The 12,453-nt window shown below is 52.6% G+C and overlaps 1 protein-coding gene across 4 annotated transcripts in view; it reads left to right on the forward strand.

The window, feature by feature from the left end:
• UIMC1 (ubiquitin interaction motif containing 1) overlaps positions 1-12,453 on the forward strand; it is a 36,243-nt gene that overhangs the window by 20,762 nt on the left and 3,028 nt on the right. For all 4 annotated transcript variants that reach the window (XM_082771754.1, XM_082771756.1, XM_082771757.1 and 1 more), the window contains exons 7-10: positions 1,878-1,966; positions 2,890-2,969; positions 6,037-6,205; positions 11,578-11,656. In XM_082771754.1, the coding sequence (XP_082627880.1) occupies positions 1,878-1,966; positions 2,890-2,969; positions 6,037-6,205; positions 11,578-11,656 (417 nt within the window). The remainder of the gene's footprint in view (positions 1-1,877; positions 1,967-2,889; positions 2,970-6,036; positions 6,206-11,577; positions 11,657-12,453) is intronic.

A 12,453-nucleotide genomic window follows, 5' to 3' on the forward strand; every position in this document is an offset into this window, starting at 1 on the left:
TGTGGGACAAGTCAACATGATTTTCCTCAGATTTAAGCCTAGTCTTTTTTTTTTCCCCCCTTTTTTTCTTTACTTCCTGGGGGATGCAGTTCTGCAATGAAGGCTGTGAGAAGGTCAAAAGGGAGAGGATTCAAGGAGCAAGTTGCAAGAGAGGGCAGATAACGTTTTTTTTATTATTATTATTATTATTTATTGACTGGGTTTTTAAAATTTAAACCTGTTTTGAAACAAAACTGCCAACTTTTCTTAGGTCTAACAGCATTGGCCCGAGTGGTTAATAACAACCTGCTGTTGCTTGCACCTTTCTAACAAGCTTAAAGCTCGCCTTGGGGAGCAAAAGGAGCCTGCAGGAGCTGATGTGCCTGTGACAGATGAGCGTTTGCTGCTGTGTCAGAGCAAAAGGCACCGAGGTGTACGCTCTGGAGATCTGCCTCCCTCCTGCTCGAGGCAGGAGAGGCCGGGGCTGAATGTGCTGAGAGGGAGATCTCCTCCTGCTGGGGCTGGCTGGGGATGCTCCCCCCGAGGCCGGGACTCACCTGCCTGCTGCAGCCCCTCGCCTGGCAGCTGGCACATCTGCAGCACGACAGAATCAAAAGGCTGCAGTCTTCGCAGTTCGGTGCACGTTAAGGTTTGCCATCTGGCTCCTGGTAATTTGCCACAGCAGTCCTCCCCCTGGGGAGGCTCGGGCACCCCGAGCTGCTGGCCTCGGCGATGCTTAATAGGAAAACGCCTCTCCGAGCTGTCGGGAGGTGTTGGAGCAGTTGTGGAAGCAGCAGAGTGGCTTCTTTGCTTTCTGCAGGCCACTCTGCTTGATTGTTTTATGCTGTGTGCAGAGCATGGTAGATTGGGGTTTTAATAAATGATTATAGGCTTTGTTACCAGGAGATAGTTGGTGTAGCAAGAAATGTGGTTTGACTTCAAATTGATTAGCCCATTTTATAAATGTCATAGCAAGTTGTTTTGTGTGAGTCCTTTTGAAGTGAGCCCTGATGTTAGACACAGAGTAAAACATGCTCAGCCTGGATTCATAACAAATGCTTTGAGATGCTTTATTTAGAGAGAAAAGCCACTTGTGATTTCCTATCAGAATTTTGTTATTTATCATAAATCAGCAGCGCCTGTTCTCTCCTCTCTGAGGCCTGTGGTTGAGCCTAATAAATCTTCTATTTATCAGTGTGGGGATTCATGTTTTTTAAGTGTGTTCTTGCATACTTGATCAGACTAATCAGGAAGCCATGCAAAGCGCGGAGAGTGTCAGCATGGGTGCCAGACTTACTCAGCAATGCCTGCCTGTTTCGGAGAGACACTGTGCTCGGTGGAAAAAAACAGAGGAACATGAAGGTTAAAAGGAGCGGGGCCGCGTGCGGTGCTGTGCCAAGGAGTGGCCACGCCGCTGCCACTAGGACTTGCAGGGAGGCCTGGCATCGTGCTGCATCCTTGCTGCTCCTGCCTGCCATGTGCAGCAATGAGAAAGGAAATCAGTGCAAAGAAGGAGGGAGTAATGCAGGATTGAGCAAGTCTGTGTCTTTCCTCTCCGAGGGTTTTGTTCCCCAGATGGAAGATGGTACCTGCACAGCTCCCAGATCTAAGAGCAGAAAGAAGCAGGAGAGCCCTGCAGGTATTTTTGCTCCCCTCACATGAGATAGAAGCCCTCCATAAAGACACAAAGGGTCACTGTATGAAAATTAGTTCTTTGGGGAGTTTCTGCTTAGGACAGCATTTTGTAGCAATGTGTTTGTTATCCTGATCGTTTCTGGCTATCAAATAATGACCACCTGGAAATGGCAGAGTGCTCTGCTCTTCTGAACTGTGCAGGACAGGCAGGGGCGTGTTGTCACACCTGCTGGATTTGAGTTTTATATTTATGTTTTGAACAGCATCTCCGTGTTGACCCCACTTGGCAGCGGAAGGAGCCCAGATATTGCCACAGAAAACTCTGCTGAAGAAGAGATCTCCGTTTGCCCAGGTAAGAGGCACCTGGGAATGTTCCGAGCTATGAAATAAATGTTACACACTTATAAAATGCAGAGAAAAGAAAAGAATTTGCAAAGCATTTGAACAAAACAAGTTTTCCTTCCCAGCTGTGTTTATCAGGGCTGAAATTATCCGAATAATTTTGTTTTCGTTCCCTGGTTTTGGACCCATTCCCTCTAAGACAATGTTGCAGCTCTGTGGCCAGAAATAGCTGGGTGCTTGCTGCCGGTGAGACCAGAGGGGTCATTCCAAACACAGTGCCAGGTGTGGTCTCTGCAAGGCTATCAGGAAATGTTCACATTTTTCACTGTCAAGATATGTAAAGCATGAGAGCTGAAGTAATTTTTTTTGGTCTCGCATTAATTAAGACTGTTTGGGACCAACAAGTTTTTCTTCCTTGGTCTCTCCTACCACATTTGAGATGTTCCAGTTCAGGGTTTTAAGTGAGGGAAGTGATGAAGAGCCCACTCCTGGTGATGAGCAGCTGTAGGGAGAGGCCATGGCAGTGCTTGGAGGCACGTTTTGTTGCGAAGGAAAGCCTGGAGGCCTGATGGTGTGAGAGCGTGACAGACCACAGAATGGGAGCTGTGTTTGCTGTGCTCCTCAGATGCGAGGCCGATCTCTATTCTTGCATTGCCTCTATCCCAGCAGTGTCCCACACACTTTCCCTGAGTCTAGTCTCACTCCCCATGAAGCTGCAAAGCTGCAGTGGCTCTGTCCTCACACCATTGTGCTGTGACTCCTAACCCCTCATCCAGCTGTGTTGTTGCACATTGTCTGATAACATTTGTGACAAGTCTAAAAAAATGTTTTAAAACTGTGAAAACGCTGTTACGAAACGGGTTAAGTTACATGAAGTGAGGAGAAAGTTTGGGGGCCACAAAGCTGCGCTGACATGGAGCTGTTTTTCTGCAGAGACCCAGCCGAGTCCACTGGAAGCTGCTGAGCCAGAGAGAGAAGAGCTCTGCTCGTCCAGCAAGGACTCACCTATGCAGGTAAAAGAGCCTGAAGCTGAGGATCTGTCGTGTTTCCAGTGCTGCTCGCTAGATCTTCCGTTCAGCTGGGCTGTGCTAGCATTTCCCTGATCCTCGTGAACACTGCTCCATTCACTTTTCTCTGCTGCTTTGTAGTTCCAGTCCCTTTTGGCCAGCTGCATCTGGAGCCTCTCAGTCCTGTAGCTGGAGATTTGTTATCAGCTGCAGCTCCTTCTTCTGTATCCCATGCACTGCAGTGCTGGAGGATGTCCTCAGTGGGGACAGCAGCCTGGTGCTTGCCCAGGGTCAGAAGTGCAGTGCTCAGTGGTGCAGAGGGACCTCAGTTACTCGTGTTAGGACACAATTTTACCTGTTACAGTCCTCTGAACACCGGCGGTTGTTGGCCACAGACCATCTCCAAGAGGCTGAGCAGAGATTGACCCAAGGGGGCTGGGTTAGGATAAAGATAGCAACGAGGTGTTGAGGGCTGGTGGTGGCTCCCAGCCCAAGGAGAGGGAGCTGGGCCCAGGAACCTCGATTTGTATGCAGTAATGGTTAGCAGCAGCAGTGAGCCAGTGGCGGGGCCGTCCTCTTGGCTCCCGATACAGATGTGCGCTGTTGTGTGGCTGCTCTCCCTGTGTTGTCACACCTGTGCAGCAATTGCCTCGCAGCTGTCACTGTAGCGACATCTGACTTCAGTTCCTGCTTCTGATAAAACTCCCTTTGTCTATTAATTTAGAGAGCGATATCAAAGGGGTTGCCAAGTGCTCCTCTGGCAGGGTACATGAATACAGAGCCGCGCGGCTCTCGACAAGAGGATTCATTTGTGGGAAGCTCACTCGGGCAGCCTGCAGCTCGTACGGCGCGTCTGCAGCTCCGAAGCCTCATCGTCGCGGGCCTCTTAATTTATTAAGTTCTGCTCCCGTGCTCCTTCCCTTCCGCAGGTCCCTCGCAGCGCTGCTCAGTCGATCAGAGACTGCGGCGGGCAGCGGCTGCGGTCCTGTGCAGAGCTGTGCCTCAGCCCTGCAGGCACGCTGATGGCCCGTTTGGCAGGACAAGGTGCTGGGGCTTCCTAGGGGCTGTCCCGCAGCGTTATCCTCGGCACCAGCCCCAGCCCGCAGCCTCCCAGGCAGGCAGCAGCAGCAGCTGCCCGCGGATCAGCAGTTAGCACGAAGCAGGCAGGGACCGCTGGGACCGACTCCTTCCTCGCAGATGCTGAGCCAGGACACGGGAGTCTTGTTCTTGAGCTCAGCCTCTAGCATCGCTCTTGGCTGGTTGCTGGCTGCGAGCGCTGCCTCTCGTAGGCAATTTGCCCTGCTAGAGAGGGGAGGCGCCGGTCCCTGCCTCTGCTGGGGGTGACTGGCTCCGCAGTCGAGGTTTTCCGGACTGCTACTGCAAGGTTTTGTGCACGCCGTTTCAGGGCTGCGGTATCTTTTGTTACAGCGTGTTGCATTTCCATTTAAAATTAGTAATTTACCACTGAATGTAGGCGGGCAGGGCGTGTGGAACCGGTGATCTCCTAAGACTGATTTAAAAATGGCAGCTCGAAGGCACGGTGCCTGCTGCTTTTCCCATCATTTTTTTTTTTGCTGTGTTGTCTGACTAGGATAATGCGGGTTTGATCCGATCATTCATATTTGACACATCTTGTTTTTTTATGACTCCTCTTTGTAACGCCCCACGGTGAGGACTTCGCGGGATGTAGTGACACTGAGAAGTGAGAGCAGGGGATGAGTGCTAATGCTGCAAGCGATGTGCTCCAACAGCTTGCGTTTGGCTGGAGGAACTCTTGTGGCAACTCCTCCGTAGAAACCTAGTGCAGAGTCTCCCTGGAAATCAGTGCAGTGTTTTTGGGGGTCGGTACCATCGCCTGTCAGGCGGTGTCTGGGAAAGATGAATTTTCTGACTTGGATTCTCAAGTTTAAGACGCAGCCGTGCAATTTCTTGCAGAGCCTCTCTGAGTCAACCAAGCGCTCTCCCTCCCTTTGGAACATAAAAATGAGGACGGATGCTCAGCATCAGGCCCTCTTTTGGCAAAGCAAGTGTTAAACTAAGAAATACGACAACGTGCATGGTGGCTGGCCCTGGTTACTGCTTCCCTGAAATTGCACCGTTGGAGGGATGCAGGCAGCAGTTTTACTGCACATGTCACTGCTTAGCCCTACGAACAGAAAGCCCTCCTATGCTATTTCCCTCTAGGTTTCTTCTACATGGTTAATATTTAAATAATTTTTAATGGAGAGGGGGAAAAACATTTCTCTTTGAAATATGGAGAGATTTTGTAGCAAGCCTGACTTGGCAGAGCCCGAACTGTGAGTGAGATGGGGGCAGCCTGCTGCGTCCAGGGATCAGGAGCAGCGCAGGGAGCAGCCTGTGGTGCTGGGCTTTGTAGTGGGGCACCTCTGCAGCTGGGTAACCAACGCACAGAGAGAGCGTGAGGAAGTGTTAATGAACAAACATGGGCTGTGACATTTTGCCCTGGCAACGAGCCCCTGTTAGTAATGCCGTGTGGCACGGGGTTTTTGACTGCGCTGCCTCTTGTGGGTCTGTGTCACCTCTGATGCTGCTCCAGCCACGTTCCCCGTTGAGCAGGAGCTTCCCCAGCGATCTCGCCGTGCCGCAGCCTCCCTTCGTCCTGGGGAAAGCTGTGTTCCCAGACAGCGCAGCCTCTGTAGTGTGGATCGTGTCCAGAAAGTGATGAGCACAAGTCAGGTGTTGAACTCTCGCTTTGCCCCATGAATTTCCCATCAGTTTCGCTTCTGAGCTTTCCTGATTAATGGAGGCTTTGCCGTTTTTCTGTTAGGATAGGTGGTGTTTGCCTTAAACGGTGTGCACGGCTGTGCAGGGAGGCTTCACCATGATTCAGCAGGACATGTTGCCTTTGGAAGAAGAATTAGACATTAGTGCTGCACAGTTTACTCAGGCAGTGGTGTTATTTCTGACCTGTGTGTGAGGAAGGGAGAATAAAACTTACCAAGAAAAAGCAAGTCTCTAGGAGGGTGAGCAGCTACCAGACAGCACAGAGCACTGCAGCTACCAAAAAAAGAACCAACACGACTAACTGTCTGCTTTTCCTCTTCTTCCTTAGGCCAGTGAAGATGAAAATGCTGGCAGGGCTCTGGCTGAGGGCAATCCCACAGCTGCTGACCGCGTGTCGTGCCCGCTGTGCGACAAAGGCTTTCCAGCTGCAGAGATCGAGCTGCACGCTATGTACTGCAACGGCGTCGTGGGAGAGGAGCCTGCCGAGGACAGCCCAGGTCTGCCAAACTCGCTGTATATTTGCTTTTTGTGCTGGCCTCCCTCTCCTGGCACTTGCAGCCGGGTGCTGGAATCCTTTTCCTCTCGGGATATTTGGTGTGTGGCGTGGCAGGTTGGGAGGTTTGTCCTCTCTGCCTTGGTCCGTCTCAGAGCTGGCCAGGAGAGTGTAGCTGGAGACTCTAATAATTTCCAGCAACTCCTGCACAGAGCTCTTCGCTCTGATCGGCTTCATAACCGACCCCAGTATTAGTCCCGGGGAAGGTCTATAAGCTGAGCATTACCCAAGGCTCGAGACCTGGCTGTTTCACACGATGTTTGCAAGGCACATCTATTTTGAGTTTAGTGAGGACCTGCAGAGAATTTGCCACGGATAGAAAATGGCAGGCTCCAGAGCCATGCGGGTGAGCATCCTTCAGGCCTCTTAAGAAATGAGAATGTTCTGTACTGCTCCGAGTACAGCCTGCACTGTGCAATGAGCCTGACATTTGTATGTGCAAAAATGGCTTGTTCAGCAGGAAGGGATTGCAAAAAAAGTTTCCCTCTTGCTCCTCCAAAATTGCAAAATGATGGCTATTGATCTGGGAGCTCAGATTTTTCTCCTTCATGTGAAGAGTGAGGCATAGAAGTGCAATCAGAATGCCCGTATTAAATCCTCTTTGCACTCTTCTGTGTCAGTTTTCTGTAGCCAACCTTTGTAGAGCTTAAGTGAACAAATACACCAGTTGGCTATCAGCGTATTCAATAAGTTATGCTTTAGCTGCTGCTTGAAATGTAAAATCTGTTAGCACAATGTCAGGTAATATCAAAGTAGTGGCTTGTAATGAGATTAACTTTGCAGGTTGTGAATATATAATTTTTAGTTGCATACTGGGTTATTAAATGCGATCTAAATCTGTAATGTTTAAGCAATTTGAGCAAATCAGAGCAAGTGCAAGAGCTGTAGCTTCTGCACTCCTCCAGCAGGAAAAAGTTTCTCCATGTAATCTTAATGCAGAGTTGATGTAGCTTTAAAATACAAGGTCCTTGTTACACTAAATCTTTGAGGACGTGACATGGGGCCTGTCAAGACAACACGAGCCAGAGTAGCAGCTGTTACTGCTCGGTGCTGGATTTTGGTGGGGAGTTCTCTCTGCAGGCACAAACCGGCTACCAGTGCAAAGGGGGAACGGCTCGTGCGGATCATGCAGCATCAAAGTTCCTCTCCCATCCTGATAAAGGTCTTATCTGCACTACAAAACAGAGCGGAATTTTTAGTATGCCTTTTAGCAGGACTGGCTTTGGCCCGGCGGTAATCGGGTCCCCCGTGTGCCTGGATTGTGGGTATATCCATTGATCCTGGGGAATCCTGGCTGTGATCAGGAGAAGGCTTTGAAATTTTTGGCAGTGCAAGGGAATTTATTCTCTCCTTTGGTGTTGGCTTTCAGCAGGACAGAGTTCAAGGCTGGCCTCTCCACTCCGCTTCCAGACTGGTCTCCTCGGGGATGTTTGTCAGGGTAGTTATTTTGGAATTGCTACGCTGCTATTCTGCCTTGTTCAGAACAATCCCCCCCAAAAAGAAAACTAGCCTGGAATAAAAGGGATCTTGGTCTGCAGTAATGGCTCTAAGCAGAGCAATGGTTCTGGGACAAAATCACAGTAATTTGGGTTTTCGATTGCCAGTTATTCTAGTATTTTCCCTGTAGAGACCAGGCTTTATTAGCCATAACACTCTCCAATGCCTGATGTTGTTTGGGCCAGGGCTCTTCATGGAGCTGTGGGCTCCCCGTGCTCCGAGCTGTGCACTTGAGCTTGGAGGAAAACAACGTGGGGGAGAGGCCCGATGCCTGCTGGGTTTGCAGGGCACCTCCCTCCAGCTCCCAGCGAGCATACCGAGACAAACATCACCCTAAAAGACCCCAGCTGCTGGGCTGCTCGGGGGGATTTGGGATGAGCCAGGTGGGGGAGATGTTCAGCCCAGCAGAGGTCAGGCAGTAGCTTGGCACATCTGTGCAGGTACAAAAGTGCTCTGCTTCCAGGGCTGCTATCTTGGCACCTTTTACTAGCATAAAACCTGCAGGTAAAGTAATGCAAGGGGAATAAACGAGGTGGGAGAACTGTTTTCTGAAGCAAATGCCAACTCAGGTGTCGGTCCAGAGCCTGTCCCCTGGCACTGCAGCACCACGTCCAGGCTGGGCGCTGGCTTCCTCAGGAGCAGAGCAGCAATCCTGTGCGAAAGGCAGTCAGAGTGCTGCCCTCTGAGCCATGTCCTGATCTGGTTAGGAAAGACAGCTTCGCTTTTCCTTCACTGCACCGGGTCAGGGGTTCCTGATCTGTCTTCAGACTTATTAATTGGATTTACTCCTGATGGCTTCGGTACCGCTGGTTGCTGTAGCTGGCAGCGTTTGCAGTTTTAAAATTACAAAGGGATGGATCCTTGGCGGTTTTGTTTCTCTTCTCCCCTCTTCTAATCGTGCACCAAAGTCTTCCATGGGGGCTGTACAAGGAGGGCAGCTCAGGCTGGCTGATGTTTAAGGACAGGTTTTCAAATGAGGCAGCTGGGCAAGACAAGCTGCAGTTGCTTCCCTTACGTATATACATGGCCGCCCTGGCTGGATGCCCAGACAGCCACATACCTGGACAGGATGAAAATCTGATCATGAATTTCCATTTTCCTGTGGTCTGAGTAAATAAAAAGGAAGAGCCTGCTGTTGCTTTAGCTTCCGTACCAGGTTGGGGGGAGGTTCAGGTCCCAGGTTTCCAGCTCAGTGGCCGGTGTTAATTCCAGGTGAATGAGCGGAGCCATGGAAGTGCTGTGCCAGCTCCCTCTTCCTTCGTGCCACCAGCTGAGGGGCTCTTCACGGAGCCACCGGCTTCATTGCCTCCTGCTGCTGCCCCTGCCCGTGCACAGATCTGCTGCTCTCTGTCTGGAAGTGAGTCTTGGCTGTTACTGAGCGCATCAAATCGCCTTGAGCTTTGGGACGTACTCAATTCCTATCGTCCTCCATCTACGTGCTCCCATTTTCTCAGTTCCCAGGTGAGCCTGGGAAAATGAGGATTTGCACATCCCTTCCTCCCAGAGCCCCGAATGCAGCCTAATGCAGCTGTCAATCTTCAGCGCAGCAGCAGTGCCGGTGCTGTTAAAAACCTCCTGGCATCGACAGAGGTGGCACTGATACAGTGGAAAGAGGAACAGAATAGGTGCAGGGAAAAGATTCTGTGCCCAAAGGAGCGTGGCTGGTGGTGAGGGTGGGGGAAGCAGGTGCAGAGAGGAGCAGACGGCTCGTGCAGCAAGGCGAGGAGCTGGGAAACATGTGGCCTTGCCCCTCTGCGTGCCGGCATCTGGCTGAGCTCACCTGGCAGCCCCGGGAGGTGCTGAGGATGATTTGCCAACCAGGAGAAATGCTGAAGGAGTGAACGGGCCGTCCGCAGGCTGCAGAGCACCCGGCCCAGCACGGCGCCGTGCACCAGGTGGCATTGCAGGGTTCCCATCGCACAGCGGCTCAGGACTGCTCTGTAGGCTGGGAGTTTGCCCCCCAGCGAGTATTTTCCCAAGCTCCTGACCCCCCCAGTCCCGTGGGCTGCTGGTGTGTTGGGGCAGGGTCGTGCCTCGCCAGCATTTGTGGGGATGTGAGCGGGGAGGGCTGGCTGCTGCGCCTCCGCCGGCACCGCCGGCCCTGTTCTCTCCCCCGCGCCTCTGCTGTCAGCAGCACAGCTGGGGGTCTTCCCCTGGGCACCCGCAGAGCTGGTCCCGGAGATCTCTAATGGGCCCATTATGCCAGATGTGTTCACTGCTTTGGGAAGAAAATAGAACTGATTAACACCTGAGCTTGGTGCACGAGGCTCCTGAGACGGTGTTAAAGGAATATTAACAAGTGCGCGCCGAGCCGGGGAGCGGCTTTCACCGCGCTGCCAAGCGCACGGGGGGCAGGCTGGGGGGCCGGGGGGTGGCCGTGCTCAGCTGTCCTCCCGAGCACGCTGCCACCTCAAATCTGGGCCAGGCTGAGCTAAAGAGAGACGCCTGCTTTGGTGCTTGTGAGAAGCAGGCTGTTGGGATCCGTCGTCGCCCACGAGACAGCGTCCACGTCTAGGAAAGGCTCGAGCTTGTGTCTTCAGCGTGGATGTCTCCCTCCAGCCCCAGCAGCTCCCGAGGACCTCGCGGCACATCTGGTGGTTGTGGCTGAGCAGTGACAGCCAGGAGGGGAAGGGCCTCGCTGTGTCAGCACCGTGGGTAGACGCGGGGGTCGCCTGACGCTCTGGAAATGGGGTTTTGCAAAAAATTCTGGAGGATTCCCTTTGTCCCGCACAAAATTCTGTGCATCCCTTCCTTTGGCACAGCTGATGAGCCAGCAATAACAGCTTTGTCATGCCCGTAGCTTGGATCCAGGCCTTTCTCCTAATGAGAGCGTGGAGTGTGGCAAGCAGTGCTTCTGGGCTGCAAAACAGCCCCGTGCATTGCCCCCCCCGTAGCCAGATTGCCTGAGAGTGCTTACTGTGACATCTGCTTCGGGGCTGGAGTCTTGGATGTCCCTGGTGGAGTGAGCTAAAATATCCGATGTGTTCCCCGAGGGTCTTTGCTGGTGGCATGTCAGCAGGAATATGCTGAGGAATTCAGCTGAAAGAGGCAATTCTCCGCCGTGCTCCCCGCGGGTGCCTGGGGAGCAGCTTTGGAGAGGCTGCTCGGGCGTGCTGGAGGAACTGTTGGACCACCTCCTGCGTGCTGCTCAGGCCAGCACCTCGCTGGCTGCCTCCGCGTGTCGGAGCAGCACCTTCCCTGCTGCCACCGGAGAGCAGAGACCTCACGGAGCTGCGCAGACCAAGGTGGGGGCAACGCAGCGACTGCGAGGCCAGTTGTTGGAACCTTCCCACCCCAGCACGAGCTGCGTGCCTCCACAGCAAGGCTGCCTCTTCCTTCCACGTCCCAGAAGGGCTGGTGGCCCTGCACAGCCTCAGCCCTCCTTCCTCCCCAGCCTCGCCGCTCCCACGCTCCCTGCCCGGCAGCAGACACGGGTGTTTGGTTTGGCAGCGGGCGGTGCTGGAGCAGCTGTGCAGCTCCGCTCCCAGGCTGCTGCGCTGCCGTGCGTCAGCTTTAAAATTACTGTAAACTGCATCCTGTTGGTCCAGCTGTTTCTGCTGGAAGGCAAGGGCTGGTGTGAAACGGCTTAGCTGGCTTCTCAGCCTGGGGAAGGCAACTTCTTCCAGAGCCCTCCGCGAAAAAAGGAGGCTTGGCCAGCCCCCGCGTTGGCAGGAACTGAGGTCCTGGCCACCCCAGTCCCGTGTTCCTTCGCCTCACTCTGCATCCCTCCTGCTTTAGTGAAAAGAATGAAGGGTGTGGGCGTCGTGCAGGGGTGCTGTGGGGGTGGCTGGCAGGTAACCTTGTCTGTTTTGCCTCCAGTGCTCACCCGGCGTCAGAGAGAGGCCAGGAGTAAAGCTGCCGGTGGTGACAGCGGCCCGGCGGCCTCAGACACTGACAAGTAAGTAGGTATGCTTGCTCCTCCAAGACTGTCTCTCTGCTCCAGCTCGTCCCTGGACGTCTTAATCCCTGTATAAATGCTGGCTGTTGGCCTTACAGCATCATTTCCCTGAGAAATTGCCTTTGCTTAGTGCCTCTCCTTGCAGTGCTGGGTATGTTTACACCGAAACAAGAGGAATTTGCTGCTCTCTGCTTGCTTATTTTTTGCACTAATTCCTTTCAGCCAAGCCCATGGTGGGTCAGGGATGCGTGGTCTCCGGCCATCGTGGAGGGAGCTGAAATGTTGCTAACTCAGGCAGTTTCTGCTGGGAGATCTGAGCTTGGTAACCCTGGGAAAAGAAGAGGCTAGGACAGGGAGGCTGTCAACATGGCACCTGTAGTGATATTCTTAATTAAATTAGACTTTCAGAATAGCAGTGGCTTTGTTTAATCTCTTCCCATGCAGCCCCTCCTCCTGCCACCCACACAAAGCATCATAAGAGAGGATCTGACAGTAAAATCCCTGCTATGGAAGCAATTTTGCTGTTACAAACAGTGGATGGCAACATCACTAATGGAATTAGGCTAATTATAGAGAGGACAGCTTCTGTTTAGACACATTATCTGGGTAATCAGCACTGACTGGAAAGAAAATACGGGAAAAGTACTGCAGAGTTTTGCTCGATGGGGGCTCTCCATACGCGTTTTAGAGCCTGGGGTGAGTTTTACTCGGAGAGTGCTGCTTATCAAACTGAACACAACACTGCTGGGGCTGGTCCCTGGGGGCTCGTCTCTTCCTGGAGAAGGTCCATTCCTGAA

This window comes from Aythya marila (genome assembly GCF_965140915.1).
Source record: "Aythya marila genome assembly, chromosome: 14".
In the NCBI taxonomy this organism is placed as follows: Eukaryota; Metazoa; Chordata; class Aves; order Anseriformes; family Anatidae; genus Aythya; species Aythya marila.